The sequence below is a fragment of the Brienomyrus brachyistius genome, chromosome 12 (assembly GCF_023856365.1).
Source record: "Brienomyrus brachyistius isolate T26 chromosome 12, BBRACH_0.4, whole genome shotgun sequence".
In the NCBI taxonomy this organism is placed as follows: Eukaryota; Metazoa; Chordata; class Actinopteri; order Osteoglossiformes; family Mormyridae; genus Brienomyrus; species Brienomyrus brachyistius.
The window spans coordinates 14,236,152-14,255,219 of NC_064544.1; the positions used below are offsets into that span (position 1 = coordinate 14,236,152).

General features: G+C 38.9%; 2 protein-coding genes across 4 annotated transcripts; both read right to left on the reverse strand.

Moving 5' to 3' along the window:
• Positions 1-811: 811 nt before the first annotated feature.
• On the reverse strand, positions 812-11,364 carry spata4 (spermatogenesis associated 4). Of its 2 annotated transcripts, XM_048971432.1 has the most exons (6): positions 11,000-11,363; positions 10,600-10,729; positions 9,959-10,077; positions 9,640-9,860; positions 8,735-8,839; positions 812-2,932 (listed from the first exon to the last, which is right to left on the reverse strand). In XM_048971432.1, the coding sequence occupies exons 1-6, from the start codon at positions 11,140-11,142 to the stop codon at positions 2,901-2,903; spliced, it is 750 nt and encodes a 249-aa protein (XP_048827389.1). In that variant the 5' UTR covers positions 11,143-11,363; the 3' UTR covers positions 812-2,900. The 2 variants fall into 2 exon arrangements, with proteins under 2 accessions (XP_048827389.1, XP_048827388.1); XM_048971431.1 differs by lacking the exon at positions 812-2,932 and having other exon boundaries at positions 8,268-8,839; positions 11,000-11,364.
• A 257-nt stretch (positions 11,365-11,621) lies between these two features.
• On the reverse strand, positions 11,622-18,745 carry LOC125705080 (ankyrin repeat and SOCS box protein 5-like). Of its 2 annotated transcripts, XM_048971427.1 has the most exons (9): positions 18,467-18,745; positions 17,320-17,533; positions 16,288-16,380; positions 15,768-15,847; positions 15,524-15,631; positions 14,527-14,677; positions 14,165-14,299; positions 12,897-13,088; positions 11,622-11,906 (listed from the first exon to the last, which is right to left on the reverse strand). In XM_048971427.1, exons 3-9 carry the CDS (start codon positions 16,370-16,372, stop codon positions 11,779-11,781), a joined length of 879 nt encoding a protein of 292 aa, XP_048827384.1. In that variant the 5' UTR covers positions 16,373-16,380; positions 17,320-17,533; positions 18,467-18,745; the 3' UTR covers positions 11,622-11,778. The 2 variants fall into 2 exon arrangements, with proteins under 2 accessions (XP_048827384.1, XP_048827383.1); XM_048971426.1 differs by lacking the exons at positions 16,288-16,380; positions 17,320-17,533.
• Between the last annotated feature and the right edge of the window lie 323 nt (positions 18,746-19,068).

The window sequence follows — 19,068 nt, forward strand, 5'->3', positions numbered from 1 at the left end:
CCCCTCTTTCTGCTTTAATGGAAAAACCCAGCGGTCTAAACCTACGCTGTTTCTGGTGCTTAAAAGGAATTTCACCAACAGGCAATAAAATTATTTACAGATTTTTTTTTTCATAGATTCATAGTATGTCATACCTCGTGTGAAATAAACATATATATTTTTTCTTTTTTATACTTTCCTCCTTTTTTTCATCTAAACACACTATGAGAAACAGGTTCTAACTCACTGGAGTACATTTAGTTGATAGAGATTCAGCAGTGATTATCTCATCTTCCATGATCTCCTGTCATCTTTTACTGCAATAAGGAAAAAAAAGCAAGAATGAATTAAGCAACAGATATTCTGCCTATTTTGTGAATCCCAATTCATGGTCCTTCTAAACCCTGTTAATTACAAGGATAATTGTGTGCATTTGCTATGACATGGTATCCCTCCCTTGACATCCAGGGTAATCCCTGTATGGGGTATGGTGACTCATAGCTGTGTCCGCTGTGTGCTTGTCAGTGTGTGGAGTTTGCATGCTCTCACCATGTTGCATGGGGCTCCTCTAAATACTTGGGTTTCCTCCTGCGGTTCAAAGACATGTGGATAGGGTTACTGGTGTCTATAAATTTCCCATAAATTGTGCATGTATATGATCTGACAGGGGCCTGCCATTGATTTACTCTCCTCGCCTCAGGATTGCAACTCGTGACCTTCCAGACATAGTGATCGGTGCCTAACACACTGAACCACAAAAAATAAAGCATTACGGGAAAAACAAATTGAATGCTTTATTTATTCTTGTGTCTGAGGCTACAGTACTTTATTCAAGTCTGTAACAAATCAAGTCCAGGTCAGGACCTAGTCCAACAGGGGGCCAAGGCTGAGATGGGACCCAGTCCATTACCGGAGATGGGTAGTCAAGTCCTAGTTCGGAAAAACACAAGTTCAATTCTAGACCATGAATCTGAATTCAAACACTAAAAATCTAAGTCAAATATGCAAATAATTTATTTAAAATAACCAACAACTAAGAAATACATATTTACAAGTAAGAAATAACTGATTTGTCACACACAAAGGTAACAGAATCACAACGTCAGTGCATCCTGTAGTAATTATTAAGTTCATCGCAACATGGCTGTATCCAGCTGAAGACATTTTAAATTGGTTCGGGAATCAAAGAATATGCATGTACAACAATACAAGGCTATTTTTTAATTTATTAAACTTTTAAGAAAGGTTTTGCAATTTTCTGCACAAACAATGTTCAGTTTCAGATCTACTGCGTAACACACTGCGTTTGATATCTATGAAAGCTGGGAGTATCCAAACTACAACATATAGTTTCAGGAGAAAGAATGCAGATGACATTGTTTTTAAAAAACCACAAGTGCTGTGAGCATTTTATGGCTTAAATATGCATGATGGGGGTTAAGAGTCTTGTGTCAGAAAATTTGTTGGTTTGATTCCTGTTCCCATCAGATCAATCACACTACCACTGTTAATAAAGTACAACAATAATTATTATAATAAGATGTCAGAAAGCTAGCTGGGTAGCTATTGCTAAATTACTATGTAAGACATATTTTGACTGGACACTTATCTAGTCTCGCCAAACTGAGTTCACTAGCAGTGCACATTTCTGACCCATCACCACGAAATGAGTCTTATGGGTGCAGTTCTACCAGTGCGACTTAAAACTCATTTCGTGGCGACGGGTCATATTCGTCGTTAAGTTTCCTTTCCAGATGTCGGTAGAAAATGGAATGCGCGCCAGTTTCTCATTAATCACTGATTTGCGATATTTGCACTCTGCCACATTTTTACTGGATGTCCTGCACAGAAACTCCTTGCGGTTTATGCATGCAAGCCGGATAATTGCTGACATGATATGGATGCGAGTTAACTGCATGGGTGCGTGTGGGATGCTGGTCATAAAACACTGAGGCTGCAGACATACGCTATGGACTTAGATAGACTTGGGAAAGTGTTTTGAGTCTGAAGTGTTCGAGTCCAAATCAAGACCGGTCAAAGTTCACATAAGTGTGTAAGACCGAATCCATTCATACAGCGGTAGAAAACAAATGAGACCACTCTATATTTTTAAACAAGTCTACATTTGTTTAATCTTCAAATTCTAGTTTAATTGTGGTTCTGCTGGCAGAAGACTACGCTAAGCAGCAAGATGCTTCCAGGTTAAAAATTTCTAAGACCGCAATATATGCAAGAACAAGGTGAAGTAGAAGACACTTGGAATGAGCAGAAACCAGCCAGGTAAAGGTTGGAAGTGACTTTCTAATGCCAGAGACGACCGTTAACTTATCTGACAGTTTCTCATGAATTGTAGGATGACATGAAGTGGAACAGGAAACTGTAAGTGGTGTGACGTGCACTGCTAGGGCAGCTCGTACCAGACTCCTAGAAGCAGAACTGAAGTCCCATAAAGCAAGAAAGAAACCCTTCATTCATGAGAAACAGAGAAAAACCAGGCTGCAGTTTTCCAAAAAGAAAAAAAAAAACATTGTTCACAGATGCACACCCATAACTTAAAAAATGAATGAAACAAAAAATTTTGATGTGGTCTCTCTTTTTTTCCACAGCTCTATTTGGACTCAAGTCTGGACTGGAGTACCACAGCCCTGATTTTTTAAATGTTAGAGTCAAGGGTGCATGTCAGGTTTCCACAGTGGTAGGGACCAAACCAGCCACCCCCCCCCCCCCCCACCAAAAAATACATACCATACTCCTACAGTATTGTTAGGGACATGTCTCTACTCTCCATATCCAAATCTACATCCTCGGTTGGAGCTCATTAACAGTATTTCCAGAGTCTCTAGCTTCCACCAGCATCCCAGTTCAGGAATTCTGACGCAGACATTTTCCAAGCTGCAGTTGCTCTTCCTAGTTCTTGGAGCTCAGAGCCTGGTTCCAGCCTGTACTTTGGAATCTGCAATAGGATGGAAGGTTAAAGTTAGGAAGAATTTTAGTCAGCTTTCTATCCCTGCTGATACATACATACATATGCCATGAAAAATGTTCTTTGCAGTAGACTTCAAATACACTTACCATCACAAAGATTCCCTAAGAAGAATTCTTTAAATTTAACTAGCTGCAGAAGTCATTTAAGGATAAGTTTTAGGATAACCAACCATCCATCCATCCATCCATTTTCCAAACCGCTTATCCTATTGGGTCGTGGGGGGTCCGGAGCCTATCCCAGAAGCAATGGGCATGAGGCAGGGAACAACCCAGGATGGGGGGCCAGCCCATCGCAGGGCACACTCACACACCATTCACTCTCACATGCACACCTACGGGCAATTTAGTAACTCCAATTAGCCTCAGCATGTCTTTGGACTGTGGGGGGAAACCGGAGTACCCGGAGGAAACCCCACGACGACATGGGGAGAACATGCAAACTCTGCACACATGCTACCCAGGCGGAGACTCGAACCCGGGTCCCAGAGGTGTGAGGCAACAGTGCTAACCACTGCACCACCATGCCGCCCCGATAACCATCCATCAAACATAAAAATATAGAAATTCATATACGTGAGATACTGAACTAAAGTAATTAGTAATACTTCAATTGAAGCACTCATATACAATGCATTATATACTTGTTCATAATGCATTATAATGCATTCATTAAGTATTATAAACATGGCTACAACTATTTATAAAAAGGCATAACAAATTTTAGCCATTACTATTATGAATGCTCTATGAAGCTTACCGTTATAATGCATTATGAAGGTGTTCATAGTGCGTCACAGATGAAAGCTTCAAAGAACATTCATAATGCATAATAAACATGGCTAAGATGTGTCATGCCTTTTTTACAACTAGTTATAGTCATATTTATAATATTTTATGAATGCATTATAATGCATTATGAAGGTGTCTATGATGCATTATGATGACTGCTTTAAGTAAAGTGTTACCAAGTCATTCATATGTATCTTTATATCAGTAACATTCAAGTTCAGTTACTCAGCTGATGCTTAAAATCCAGTTATACAACATTTATATAATTGGATATTATAACGAGGGGTGGCATGGTGGTGCAGTGGTTAACACTGTTGCCTCACACTTTTGGAACCGGGTTCGAGTCTCCGCCAGGGTCACATGTGTGCGGAGTTTGCATGTTCTTCCCGTGTCATCGTGGGGTTTCCTTTGGGTACTCCGGTTTCCCCCCACAGTCCAAAGACATGCTGAGGCTAATTGGAGTTACTAATATTGCCCGTAGGAGTGCATGTGTGAGTGATTGGTGTGCAACTTTGGATAGAGTGCAATTTCCTTAAGCACTATGCAACCTACTGCCCAATCTACCATACAATATATTTATGAAAATTGACAGAAATACATGAGTCTGACATCATGCCGTAAAACTTTTTTAAAAGCTTTTGAGAGGTGGCAATGATGCACGAAACATACTGCATTTACAATCCAGGTTTGCAGTGTTGCTTTTTGTCTTTGGATTAATCTCTCACTTTTTAGCTGCTTATCCTGTTCAGAGGAGTCTGGAGATTGTTTTAGGGAGAACAGGACACAAAACTGGGGTACACCCTGGCCAAAATGTCAGTCCATCTCAGGACACATAACAGCGAGTCTTTGGACGGTGGGAGGAAATCGGACCAATCAGAGGAAAGCTGGAGGAACGGTGCCTTCATGGGTAATGCCCCTATCTCACACCTCCAGGGTTGGGTGCTTGACACTCTCTATGTGTGGAGTTTGCATGTTCTCCCCATGCCACACTGCTTTCCTCCCGCTGTCCAACGGCACACAGTTAGACTATTTGGCACCTCTAAATCACCCATGGTGTGTATGTGCCCTGCAGTGGACTGGCATCCCATCGAGGGTGGACCCCAGCCTTGTGCATCAGGCTGTCGGGAACAGGCTTCCAACCCAGAAATGAATAAGATAAGTTAGGTAACGAATATTAATATTGAATTAACTGTTGCAGCACTTTGATTCAGGAAGGGTTGAAGGGGAATTCATAGAACTAGGAAAAGTAGTTTTTGTTTTTTGTGTATATATGTGTAGTATTGGGAGAAACTGCTTTCTGAGTATTATATTTTAATTGTAGTCTGATATATAAACAACTCAAAATGAAAAAGTAAACATATGAAGAAACATTATGAATGTAACTACATTTTTTGTTCTTTTTTCCAGGCATACATTTTAGCATTATAATTACTATTGAACAGATTGTTCAACTTAACGCAAAGCATTGCTGGATCTTCTTGGGTACCAGGACTGTTACCATGGCAACCAATTCAGGGAGCCGCTGTTTTGCAAAAGCCGAAAGCAGTGAACCTCACAACATCACAAAATTACATCTTTTTTTCTTTTACACTGTCCAATAGTCATCTGACCATTATCAATGTTTGCCAAATTGTGTTGCGTAATGCAATGTGCAATCTATATATATATATATATATATATATATATATATATATATATATATATATCTCAAAGATGGAATGCAGTGTATCATGAAACTGTACCAATCAGCCATCTGGACTGTTTTTCCAAAGATCAGATTATAGAGGATTAAATGGTCACTCTTTTATTTAGTGTATCACCACATTTTCATGTTGTCCAATTAATATACAGGTTGATTAAAAAATACATTTTGTTTTAATGGATATTCGATCTATCTGAATTTTGTTAAAAAGTCACACCCTAAAAGGTGATTTCCAAATAAGATCACCTTTTCTTAGCAAAAAAATATAATTAAGGTTTTTAGGCATATTCATGAATTCAATTATAAAACTTTTTTTCCATTTAAAAGAGATTTTCAAAATAATTATTAGAAAATGTAGTTTTATGAGTATTAATTTTGTAGTGTCATATTTACTGAACATTTTAATACAGAGAAGTCATACAAATAAAACACAGCAGCGCCATCTGGTGTTATATATTTGCCATAGCTACAAATTTTGTATTTCAAGCTATGGAAATGCATTTCAAAATTTAAGATATAAGCTACATTCCTAGAAGTATTTCTAAATTCCCCACTAAAAATTGTAGTCAGGCAGAGCACAATACCCAAGGAAAAACTGGGAATGAAAGGTAACTAAATTTAAGGCTTTCTTGAGCTAATGTATTATAATGAGGATAATTTTCATGTAATCTGAAACACTTGTTTAGAAATTTCCAGACAACTGTCTCTGAAAACCCATCTCAGGAGACTACAGAAAATGCATGAATAAAATTCAAAAATACAGTGAGATCTTGTTAACTGAAGACAGCTTGTTTGCTCATAAGCATCCTGCAGTATTGTCGTGCATTCTATGTTTAACACCCAGCCACGACTTAATTCTGCCACGTTTGTACATACTGGCAACAAAGTGTTCTCAGTTCCTAGAATGCAGGTGAAGTAGGGGTGGGTGGTGGAACATTCTGGAAAGGCAGTCAGGTTACAAGGGTTGTTGTGCTGATTATTCCTAACAGCCAATACATTATGTACATTCTGCAAATGTTATGTACAATTTGGTGTGTTCTATTTGACCCCAGTAACCTGGAAAAGACCACAAAACAAATGGTCCTATCAGAAAGCCCCTTACATTCCTGCAAGCCTAAGCATGTTGTGTTGCTGCTCCTAGAGTTTAACTTTCTTTTCAGATTCAGCCTCTTTTTGATACCCAGCGAATCAGAGTTGTAAAGAATGCTATGACAGAAAGGAAGAAAGGAAATATGTAAAGGGACAGACAGAAATACGCTGAAATAACTGTATTGTAATATATGACAGGAATTGACACTGTCCTGATGGCAACTTATAATAGTTAAAAATTTGCAAATTAATTACATCACATCAAGTAAAATGTACATTGAAATGTTTTTGCAGTTATTGAGAAAACACATGACTTATGTTACTTTTCTGTAAACATCACTGAAACAAAAGTTGCAAGGACATAAGTAAATGTTTATAAAAAAGTATCATGACAAGGTAGATTTATGAATTAAAAGAATCACATTCGACGGCTTAAAATGACCTAGAAATGCATGTTTAAGGCTCCATAACAATTCAGCTGCATTTCCTGTCAGCCATGCGACAGAACATAATGGATTTCCTGGATGACAATACTTTTCGTAGTAATAACCACACCTGTTTCATGGGGATATCAGGTGCTGTGAAACCTCTTAATAATATCCAGAGATACAGTAAAAAAGCCGGAAACAATATAAAAAATGTGGAGTAGGCACTAATGTCCTAAGACAGTACTGTAATATATTTGCAAAGTATTGTAAGCTATACAGAGATATGCTGACTTGACACTGAACTACCCAGCTTCTTGTTCAGCACTAGAGGGAACCAGCTATCTATGATTAGATGGTCTTTTGGAATCATGAGCGGATATGAAAGGAGACCTTGTTACTAAATAAACCATTTTCAAAACATTTTCTACACATTCTATTTCCGTCTTATACGTTTAAATTTAAGACAATTAAAAACTTTGCGGAAACTATACTATAAAATAATTAAGAGCAATAATTAAGTGAGCCGATGATAGATAACTGGCATCACATTTCAGTTATCTCAATAAAAAACAAACATGCAGAATTTTGAGCTAATTTACTTACAGAGTAAATTTAAGGATATTTCTGTAATCCTGCATTACTAGTGAAACGTGGTGAACATCAGCTCTTCGTAATTACTCCCCTTGAGTACTCCCTTTTCAGCCAGTGCTGAATAGCAGGATTTTTATATAGTTGTCACAACTCTATCACCTTGAACTGAACACTAGATGTACTTCTTGTGAAGAAGGACAACCCTGAATGGGGGGAAGGGACATCACAGGTATGTGTCTGAATAGGAATGAGACAGGAACGAGCGAGCAAGCTGGGGCTTATGGCCGGCACCTCGAGAGCAGAGTAACCTGTTAATATGGGATTAAAATCCCATACAGCGCCCTGTTGTAATACCTTTGGGCAGGGCTTATAGCCTGCATTGGAAAACTCTGAATAAAAGAACCAGCAAACGAAATCAAGTTTATAGATGCTTGTGGTTATTACATAAAACAAATGAAACGAAATGAAAAAATAGACAAATCAGCAATTCAAATATCCAATCATCCGAACTACAAGTGACTTTGTATTTATGACGCTTATGTCATAAGCGTCATTTGCTACTATTGAAACTAACCCGAAAAATTTGTATTATACACAAATTAATAAAGCAGCACTTGGAGGGTGATACGTGTGGGATGTTATATAGTCTCCTAATTTAATTGTTACACCAATAGTGAAGCATATTATTATGTGTGGACATGGCATTGTACTGACCCTCTACTTGAAATGACTATTGGTCACATTTTTGTACTAATGGTGTCTGCAGTGGCATACAGGTATCAGGCACAAAGATTACGCACAGACAACTTATATTACGAATTTTTTTTTTTTCGTAGTGGCTTTAACGTTATTTAGTTGAGTTCACCAATTCAACCACTAGACTGGGATGCCATGAGATATTCTAGCAGGATTTTCAAATGATGCATCATCAGTGAAGAAATCTATGGGTATAACGTTCGATAGAAGACTGCCTGATAGTCTTCGACATCCGAGTCATTTTCAGTTTCATTTTCAACACTGCAATGATTCTAACTCAGAAGCTTTTCAGGAAGGAATTTTGCCCACAGTGATTGTTACAGTGACATTCTCACTATCGATTATAATATGAATGCTTAATACTGCAAAATCTGTGACATTAAGTAGGACAGCAAATGTAAAAAGGTGAGCTTACGATGGATCTGCTGACTGCTGTCTGATAGAGCACCTTCTGCTTTATCTGACGCCGGTGGCAGTCTGACAGCCAGCTCTCCCAGAGTCGGCTTTATGTTGAAGCGTTCTTTCCGGGAGAAGGACAGTCAGTCAGACTTCTGCAAAGGAATCCCTGAGCTCAAAGCTGACAATGCAACTCATTTTTATGAAACTCACATTATTTCTTCATAAATGTACATTTTATACATGTAAAAAACTGATGTAAAATAGCTGCTAAAAATAATATAATATAATATAATATAATATATATTTTAAGATAAATAACACCTACAAATTTTGCAGTCTGGCCTGGGATATTCTACAGCTATTATCACATTTTTCCTATAACTGAACAAATCTGTTTGTGTGAAGATTGACGAATTGATGCTTCAGTAAACTGCAGGTCAAATTAGCTAGCAAATTAATTTCGCCCAACTAATCTGGAGACTATATGATACGCACTTTAATAAATACTAAAATATTTTATTACATGTTGCACTATATCATCTTCATAATCACTTAGAACAAAAATTGGAGTTTATCACAGGTGAATATGTATGATAATAACAACATTTGGTACTTTATTGATCCCTATGGGGAAATTGTCTCTATGCCTCCCTCATCTTGCTCTTTGTAGAGTAAGCTGTCTGCGAAGGGCAGCCACCTTTTGGGGCGCCCAGGGATCTGGGGGTTAAGGGTCTCGCTTAAGGAGCCGCAGACGTGCTGAGGCTGGGTTTGAACCAGTGACCTGCTGATTACAGGCACACAGGCATAGCCCACTGTGCCACTTGCTGCCTCCTAAAGGACATACCCTATATGGTATTTCCGTATGGTAATATATTTCATGGACAAACACACCTGAAAATGTTATGTCTGCTGAAACCTCACCTGGGTTCTCCACTTTTTCAGCCCGCCTCTGCTGCAGATGCATGCCAATGATCGCCGTAACTTTTTGCCTGTTTTTCTCGATACTGGGCTCAGCTATCACCTCACTCAGACGGAGGTTGCTTTTAATTGCCCTGGAGGCTGTTGCTCGGGCAACCATAGGTAGCATCTCTTGGTAACTGCGGTCAGTGAAGTCGGCTTCAGCATCCTGGAAACTCTGAATTCTGAAGGGAAATGTGTAGAGAGACAAGAATAAAACTTTTTTTTATTGAAATTCAGCACAAATATTCCCGGATCACGGACCTTGACGGTAAACACCTACCTTCTGTTTGTCAGAAGAACGTAAATCTCCTGGATCAAAATCTCAGCTGCTCTTGGTTTACAGTGAATTGTGCCCTCAATCACGTCCCTTGGCAGCCTGATGCCCAGTTTTTGTAGTGACTTAAAGAATTTTGAAATGTAAAAATGCATTTCAGTGCAATCAGAGAAATGATTTCTGACTAGACAACTCTGTTTTGTAGCAATACATATATAATTGTGAATCTGCTCTACAAAAGCTCACCCTACGACCTTGTAATAATAAACAAATAGTTGGCTTTTTGGTAAAAATTGGAGGAACAGAATATTACATACTGCAATATTACATAAGGTAAAAAAAAACATCCTCTTTCAAATTTAAAATACATTATTCTAGCTAAACTAATGTCAGTGTCATTCTGGACTTCTGTCAGATTATTATTGTTATTATTTATTGCTGTTGTCTTTCATTGTTTATTTGCGCTGTTTTGTTGGCAGGGGTCAACACACAATGGCGAATTCCGACGGACATTGCTTTTTTTGTAACTCCACGCGCATTGTATTTATAATGTTTTTCAAACGGACAGCTGTTCGCTGACATAATCGCGGCACTCTCCGCAGAATCTAATTGACTTTCTGTTGTTTTGTACTTGTTTAGATTCTTACCTTTTCGATCTGAGTCCAGTTGCTTGTTTTGGTGGGGAGAGAGGTCCCATTGTCATAGGAATGGTTTTGGAAATCGTTGGGGTAGTAGCAGGAGAATACCTCTGCCACGAGGTAACCATTGGAAAAGTCTCTAGTAAGATTCGTTATGACAAATGAAACGTTATGTACGCAAAACATGAACCAGCCTAAATGCACAATAAACGCCCCCCACTGTCGAAAATACATATAAAGAAATAATTAGCAGGTACGGCCATTAGGGACGATACACACAAATGAACGTTACTTAGTCAACTACATCGAAGACAAATATACAATGTAAGCTTGGCATTTAAAAATGGGGTTATTAAAAAAATAGGAGATTAAATGACTTATGACCGCGCTGCGCAGGGTACCCTCTTACCTGCGGATATTTATCGGGCTAAAAGATAAGTCGAGGCTCTGTAGCCACTTGAGGACTTCCCTGGGCACTGCTGCCCTGTTCGGCCAGTGTGCCTGGGCCATAGTAAACAGAGGGGGAGGTAAAACTACGAAAAAATATCTCATATAATTTATAAGGGGAAATTCGGCGGCGATTGACAGCGATCGCCGTTTCAGCGCAACCTCTTCAAAATAGCAGTTCAGGCGACAATAATGAAAGCGGTTCCATTGTTTATGACTCCATGGTAACAGCTCCTCCTGGGTAAAGCGGTCCGTCGTCGTAAAGTTAAGCGCTGATTAAATGGATCGAAAGATGCGCAAACTCATAAATTAACACGAGTAATAAAAACAAAATATTGTAAAAAAAAAAAAACAGAATGTCCCTTGAAAAAATCTGGAGGGCAAAAAGTATTGTCCATGACATTCTGTCATATCCTTAAATGGGTATATATTGCTATTTTAATAATTAAATTTATTTCTGTCAATTTTAATTCCACTTTAGTCATTTGTAAATTTTCCGAGGACAACAGCTGTTTAAATAATACCATATTATTACTGAATTAAATTCACTGAAAAACACTGGGCAAATTTCTAATAATACCACGTTTTTCACACAAATAAACCTGTCTTTATTATCATTTTTCCACATTACAGCAAATATCAAATAATACATTTGAGCATTACTGAATTCTTCTAGCAAAGCACACACAGTCTGCATATGTTTCGGTGTATCAGTGTCAACAGCAGGAAACGCCAGACTTTCTATTGATATTGTAAGAATTTCTTCAGGGTGCTGGGGAGATGGAGCTGCGGAATGAGGGAGAGCCTGGAGCGTCCCATGCGGTTTCTGATGCTGAGGCGGCAGAGCTGACTCAGGGGGCGAGGCACAGCTACAGGGGGATGGACAAGCGTGTGTTACTAAGCCCTCTCTCAGCTGAGGCCCATTTCAATTTCAATTTCAAAAAGCTTTATTTGTCCCAGAGGGGCAATTTAAGAGGCATAGAGGAGCAGCGCACGCACATAACAGTTGTAACATCTGACACAACAGATGACACACAATAGACACACAATCCATCCATCCATCCATTTTCCAAACCGCTTATCCTACTGGGTAGCGGGGGCTCCGGAGCCTATCCCAGAAGCAACGGGCACGAGGCAGGGAACAACCCAGGATGGGGGGCCAGTCCATCGCAGGGCACACTCACACACCAGTCACTCACACAGGCACACCTATGGGCAATTTAGCAAGTCCAATTAGCCTCAGCATGTTTTTGGACTGTGGGGAGAAACCGGAGTACCCCACGACGACATGGGGAGAACCTGCAAACTCCACACACATGTGACCTAGGCAGAGACTCAAACCCAGGTCCCAGAGGTGTGAGGCAATAGTGCTGACCACTGCACCACCATGCCGCCCCTAGACACACAATGAACTATGAAATTTCACAGTATGTACAAGTGGCCAAACTTGTGGAAATACTTAGTATTTTCTGGGATTACGCTTTAGAAATTACTACATGAATTTTGGCAGTAATGTTCAGAAAAAATAATAGAAAGTTTACAAAAATCTTAGATTGCATGATTAAATAAGCAACTGAAGCAACAGTTGAGTAAAGTTCTGCAATCGTGCAAAACTGGAAGCATTAGTGCAGCTTTGGATAGCTGCTTATGCATGATCTTTGGAAATGCTTTCTAGTTTTAACAATGTACATAAAAAATCATCTCGTGTTGAGAATCCTTGATGCAACCAGGAAACAGCAAACTTGAAGGAAGAAGGAGCAAAAGCACTTTATATCATTATAATAATTTACGCTGTGGTGGTCATTTCAGTAATTCACGCAGTTTCCACCAGTGCTTATTATGTGCGGGCAATGATTCACCTTCATAAAGCAGGAGGAAACCTTCAGCTAAACTGCTCGGGGGGGCCACCTCCACTGGCCTCTTCATCTCGTGGTTCTTTGCATTTACATCAGCCCCGAACGCCAGCAATTCTTTCACGATTTCGGTGCAATCTTCCTGAGCAGCGGCATGTAAAGGAGTCTCGAGAAATCTACCTTTGTGCACATTTGCCCCTATCAGAGAGAGAGGAAATGTTTGTGAGTTATACATTCACCACACAGTGGTCACACAATAACCTCAAGTGAATTCCCAATCTTACGATAACAATGGTGCCAACTTCTCAAGCGGCACAGCAGAAGGTACACAGAAGCGTAGCTTTACCATCTGGAGCCCTGAAGCATGTCGCGTTCGCGGGCTCTTTTGGGTCTTAGATGCTCCCTGTAAGTTTTTGTTTTTCATGAAATCTTACAGGAATTCAAGTGTTTCTTTGAGTATGCATACCTGCTAGAACTAGACAGAAAAATGCTACTAAACCTAATACATTTGTATAGTCCAGATCAGGCCCGTAGTTAGAAACTATTCGTGTGGAGTCTGGCAAACCTTTTATTTTACTACCTGGCTACATGCCTGGTCTAGATATAATTATCCCAGTATTTTATTCTAATATTAATATACAAAAGTCCATTGCACTTTGTATACTTTATTCAGTTCACTGCATTCTATTACAGATATTACCTGGTATACTGGTTTCCCCCGCAATCTGAAAGTACTGTAGAACGTTCCTGTGAAACGTTTCGTGTCAGGGTCAGCAACTGTTTGTCTAAGTCATCAGTGTGTTTCCCACCCCCTCGAATTTCGTATTTCGTTTCATCAGTTTCTCCCTGTGATTTTGTGGTTTGTTTTCTGTTTTGGTTTCTTGCTTTGTGCCTTGGTTGTGTTTTACCTGTCTTTCTTATCCCCCCATGTTAGATATGAGTTAATTATTAGTTTCACCTGTTGCCTGCCCTTGTGTGTTACCTGATTGCTCGTTACCCTGCACCCTCCCGGACTGGTTAATTGTCTGTCTCACTCCTGCTGTGTCATTATCCGTTATAGGTTCTGTTTTAACGTATGTACAGTGTAATTTGATAAACAAATGCTAAATGCTATTTTTGCTTGTCGCCTTTCTTCGTAAAAGCGAAAAACCTCTTCGGATTTCTTTCGGTTTACAAAATATCATACAACATAAGCTATAATAACATAGCTTTCTCGTAGAACCTAAGTGGTGTATTAGCTGTAAAGGCAGGGGTGTCAGTGCAAATGGCCTCACCTCTATTTAGCAGTATCCTGGCACACAGGAACTCCTTGCAGACACAAGCGATGTACAGCGGGGTTCCCATGTGGGGAATGTCATAGTCAACATCAGCACCCCACACTATAAGCGCCTCTAAAGTTGCATGACAGCCTGGGGTTGAAAGCATTTCATACAGATACGTGAGATTTCTTTCAGGACTCATGTCATGAATATTCTTCTCCGGTATTTTGTTTCAATAAGCAACAAGTCGTTCCATTCATGTTATACAGTATTTAGCACAAAATAAAACAAGTGATAGATAAAAAAATAAAAAAACAACCTTAACAGGATTTACTGAATTGCTATTTGAATTTAATTTAGTTGGGAGCATGGAATACCTTTACTGGCAGCTACGTGAATCGGTGAAGGTTGGAACAAACCAACTTGGAATTTGGCACCGTTTTCCAGCAGTACCTCAGCACACCTCACACTGTCTGATGCACAGGCATTGTACAATGGTGTAATGCCGTCAATGCTGGTTACATTGACCTGAGAAATGAATACACAATGCGGTTCATAACGCAGAGTAATGCAGTGCCGTTCTTCGTAATACTATCATATTTGTGGCTGCATCTCCTAAGCCTGATTTTTTTCCTTTTTGAATCTCATATCATCAAAGCTTTGATTGAGATTCTACATAAAACCATACTTTAAACTATTACTCTACTGTGGCAGTCTTGCCCATTAATCACTAAGTTATTACTAATGCTCAGTTTAATTTGGCACATGACCGCTAACTATATGTCTGTTGACTCTTGCCACATATTGAATTGGGAGACAAATTACAGTTTAATAAGTGATGATCTATGCTCTCTTAATAATATTCCATGGTTAAACAATTAAATAGGCTATTACTAAAAGGGCTCATTATTTTAAAAATAGCCAATGAAAATGAAAGGTTTTCATTTCAAAATCAATCAAATTAAGTTGTCTGATGATCTGTTTTTGGATTCACTTCTTTGATGTGTGAAAATAAGCTGCCACATAATGGAAAAGCACTTTGGATTTATTGTTGCCAGTGCTTTCTGTGCCATGGGAGTAATTCATACAGTTTAGATAGAGCGTGTGGCAGATTATCATGTAATCACTCAACTGATTATCCATTCAAAGTATCCAACACATAAACATGGCTGTTATTTGGGTATTCTTTACTGACCACAGTATGTTCCTGTAATAAAAATATTATTATATATGATTTTTATACTTAGTCGATGTTTTAATGCATTGGCTGCAGAAACACGTCACAAATCCTTGACATCTCCACAGTAGCGGAAATTGAATATAAACACACTGTATTATATTTTTAAGCATATATATTATTTACATCTTGCTTACATTGGCACCTGCCTCGATGAGAGCTCTGGCGCAGGCAACATGATCACTGAGGCTGGCCTCGTGTAAAGGACTCACGTGGTCGATGGTGAGCACATTCACGTTACATCCCTACGGCAACAAGACGTACATATCGTTCGGTTTATACAGGATGAAAGGTAGAAATATTCTTCCTTAAATTCAAGTGTTAAAAATTCAAAAACATCTCAGATGCCAACTTAGTAGGACATTGTTTTCCCCGGCCCACCTGGGAGATAAGTTTCCTGACAGTCAGGAGTCGACCCTGGGATGCAGCCTCATGTAGAGGGGACCGGTCTGCCCATGACCCTGTGGCAGAAATAACATCCTTAATATTTTCTGAAGAACGTAATGATGGAACGTTCTGAGAAGGGGCATTTCCATTATGCTTTTAAGATACCATGACATTACAGAATTCTGCAGCCCAGTCAAAAAAGCTTGGCTACTATACTTATTATTATAAAATATTAATCAAGTTCTGAAAAATAACTCCAAAATTTTTCTCTTTAACACTGCCATTTTTGGTAGCTTCGTGATAGTCTCTTTTCAGTAATTCTATATAGTGGGAAATGCTTAAATACAAACATGGCAGCATCACAACTGTAATATTTCTATTTCATCCAATAAATAACCAGTAAAGGGCAGGAAAAACAATGGTTGTGATATTTGTTACCTGGTATAAACAGTGTTTGTGACTTCGGTAATGGGTGGGTGACTCAGATTCCAGTAGAACAGTGCGATTTACACACCTTGGTCAATGTCCAGAATAACTGCTGAGGCATTCCAGACATTCAGATCATCATCCTCAGCATCATCTCCCTGTACACCCTTCATCTATAAGACTAACGATAGACCAAAGAGCTGAACACCCTCATAAGGATAAATATCCTTTTGTAGCTATTGTGGTTGAATGTCAACTGTTGATTATTTTTGTCTAAGATTTATCCACATCGTTACTTTTTATAATTAATACATGGGGACTGAATAGCGTATTCAGAGTTGCCTGAAACCTGACATGCACCCAGGGGTAGGTGAAGTGTTTCTCGTTGCCGATTTCTTGTGACCTGATATAAAACCAAGAAAGGAAATAATAGTGTAGCCCGTGCATCACTGGTGCTGCTGATTTTCAGCCAATTAATCTGAGCTAGCGGTTTTTTTTTCTCCTTTATGTCAGCAAGCAGAACAAATATGCTAGAATAACTCGCCTACCACATGCTCTATTGACTTCCTCCAAAAACCACATTCTCAAAAAAAAAAACATACTTTACACAGCTTCTGTCTAAGTATTAGAGTCAGAGATGCAGAACGTCAACATCTACCTTATATTTTGCCATATGGGTAAAACATTTTCATAACATTTTGAAAAGTAAGGACATCATTGTGTGAACTGCAACATTTTTAAGGGCTGACATTAAAATATTTCCTGAGGTGCTGTGTTTTCTGCGCACGGCTTAAATAAAACATCGCACCACACATTTGGGATGACCACGGTAAACACAACAGACGTTTACACTGTTTCATCTTCCCCGTACTACCCAAACCCAGAATAACATATTTATGTGCTCACTGCCACTGTGTTATTCTGCATTACACAATAAATATTTGATATGTTTACCTGTGTACAGTGCGAACCAACACAGCCCTCGTTATTACAAGGAAATACCGTAAAAACCAAGCAAAACATTTTACATATGTATGGGTACTGTTTTCCGTATTTTTAAGAAATGAGATCCAACACCACACTGGGGAAACTCAAATTTTCGTAGGTTTGTAATACTGACCTTGACTAGCTAAGTATCCCAGCAAGATCAGATGAAGGAAAACACTGCGGCCTTTTCCTGTGTTTTCTGAGTGCTTGTTTTCTGCAGAGGGGACTTTTGGAACAGTTTCATCAACTGCTTCTTACCCTTGGCAGCATATGCTCATTCCGAGCCGCTTGCTGATTGGCCGGTTTACTGTTGCTGTTGAAGTGATCTGAGGCTGATCACCACGCAGCTATGATGGAAGAGCTGAATATTAAAAGCCAAGTAGCGCTGCTACTGGGGAGAGGGAAGAATGTGACCCTGTCCTATTTATAATACTGGTTAAGAAACACCTTAACTTTATCGTGACTCATAACAGTGTGACTCAGGGAAGAACACTTACTTTAAAAAGTCCGGGGTACTGTGTATCCATTTACAAAATAAAACGTACAACCAGATTGATTTTAAAAAGCATTTCCTTTTTTTTGCCAAATTGTCGAGACAACGCGTAACCAAAAATAATATTGCATTGGTAATGGTGCTGGTAATCGTATCATTCAACGCTGTCTCCGCTCTGTATGTTGGCATGCATTTAATATATATTGATATAGCTTGAGTCTTGCGTACAGAGAGGTGCTTGTTGCGTACGTATATCATACGCGTTTTAAACAAAGTTTCAAGCAATATTTTCCTACTACACCACGTTTAGTTTTGAGTATTTTTTCACAACCATTGTTTTTCTCTCAATCGTACTGCATATATGCATATGTTTTAAAAAATAAAACACGAATAGATTATTACAAGTAAAAAACTGTATATTTGGCGTATCTACACAAGACTATTCTATTCTATAATGGAAGATCTTTTCACGCGAAAATATAAATATTTAAGCAATTCCCAACTACTATTTCAATGTCTATGCATCAAGAAATGCTGAAGTAAAGTTAGGTTTTATTTCTGTATCAATGCATTTGTATACAGTATATATCATTTGTAGAGTTTCCCTTTCGTGGCTTCTGCAAAGGGCAAACACATATATCTACTTAGGATTTTTAAGATCTATTTTTCCAGCTCTACGCGTATAGGGGAATGCAAAATACATGCAGGAAACTACTCTACGGGACTCGTATGCAGAATTCTGTGAGTGAGAGTAATTTAGGAGGAAAGTGAGTTACACTGTACTTACTGTGCCTCTGGCCCACGTCATAGAACTCCGCAGAGATCCGCGCCGCCTCTTTGCGGTTACCTTTAATAACGTAGAAGTGCGTCAGGATATTCAGCGTTATTTTGACGAAGATTTTACAGCAGAAGAGAGCAAGTATTGTTAAGTAAACATTGGACAATTGTACAGCAAAAGGCCTGCTGTTGTCCGGTAATTTAGTCACTGATCTCGTCATTTGTCCCATGGAAGTACGAAGGGGGTGGTGTGTGACCATGCTGACGTCTTTGTAGCAGCTGGGACTTAGACTGCAGCACGGTTTAGTTCCGCTTCTCTGCATGGACGTCGTCATAGACAAAGACTAATAAATACACTACCCGTTATTGTTTAGGGAAAAAAATAATTGAACGGAACCTAAATGTAGTATTTTGTTTAAATAACAAAAACGTAAAGTTTTTTTCTTTTAAGAATTCATATCTTATTCCATATTTCCTGCAGTTCCCAAAGAATAATGCTAAAATAATACAAGAGTCATGGAGAAATTTATTAGTGCTGCCTTTGCGTTATATGATTTTTAAGGGGGGTACTAGTTATTAAATTCCAAAAGTCTGCAAAGTATATTAACATTA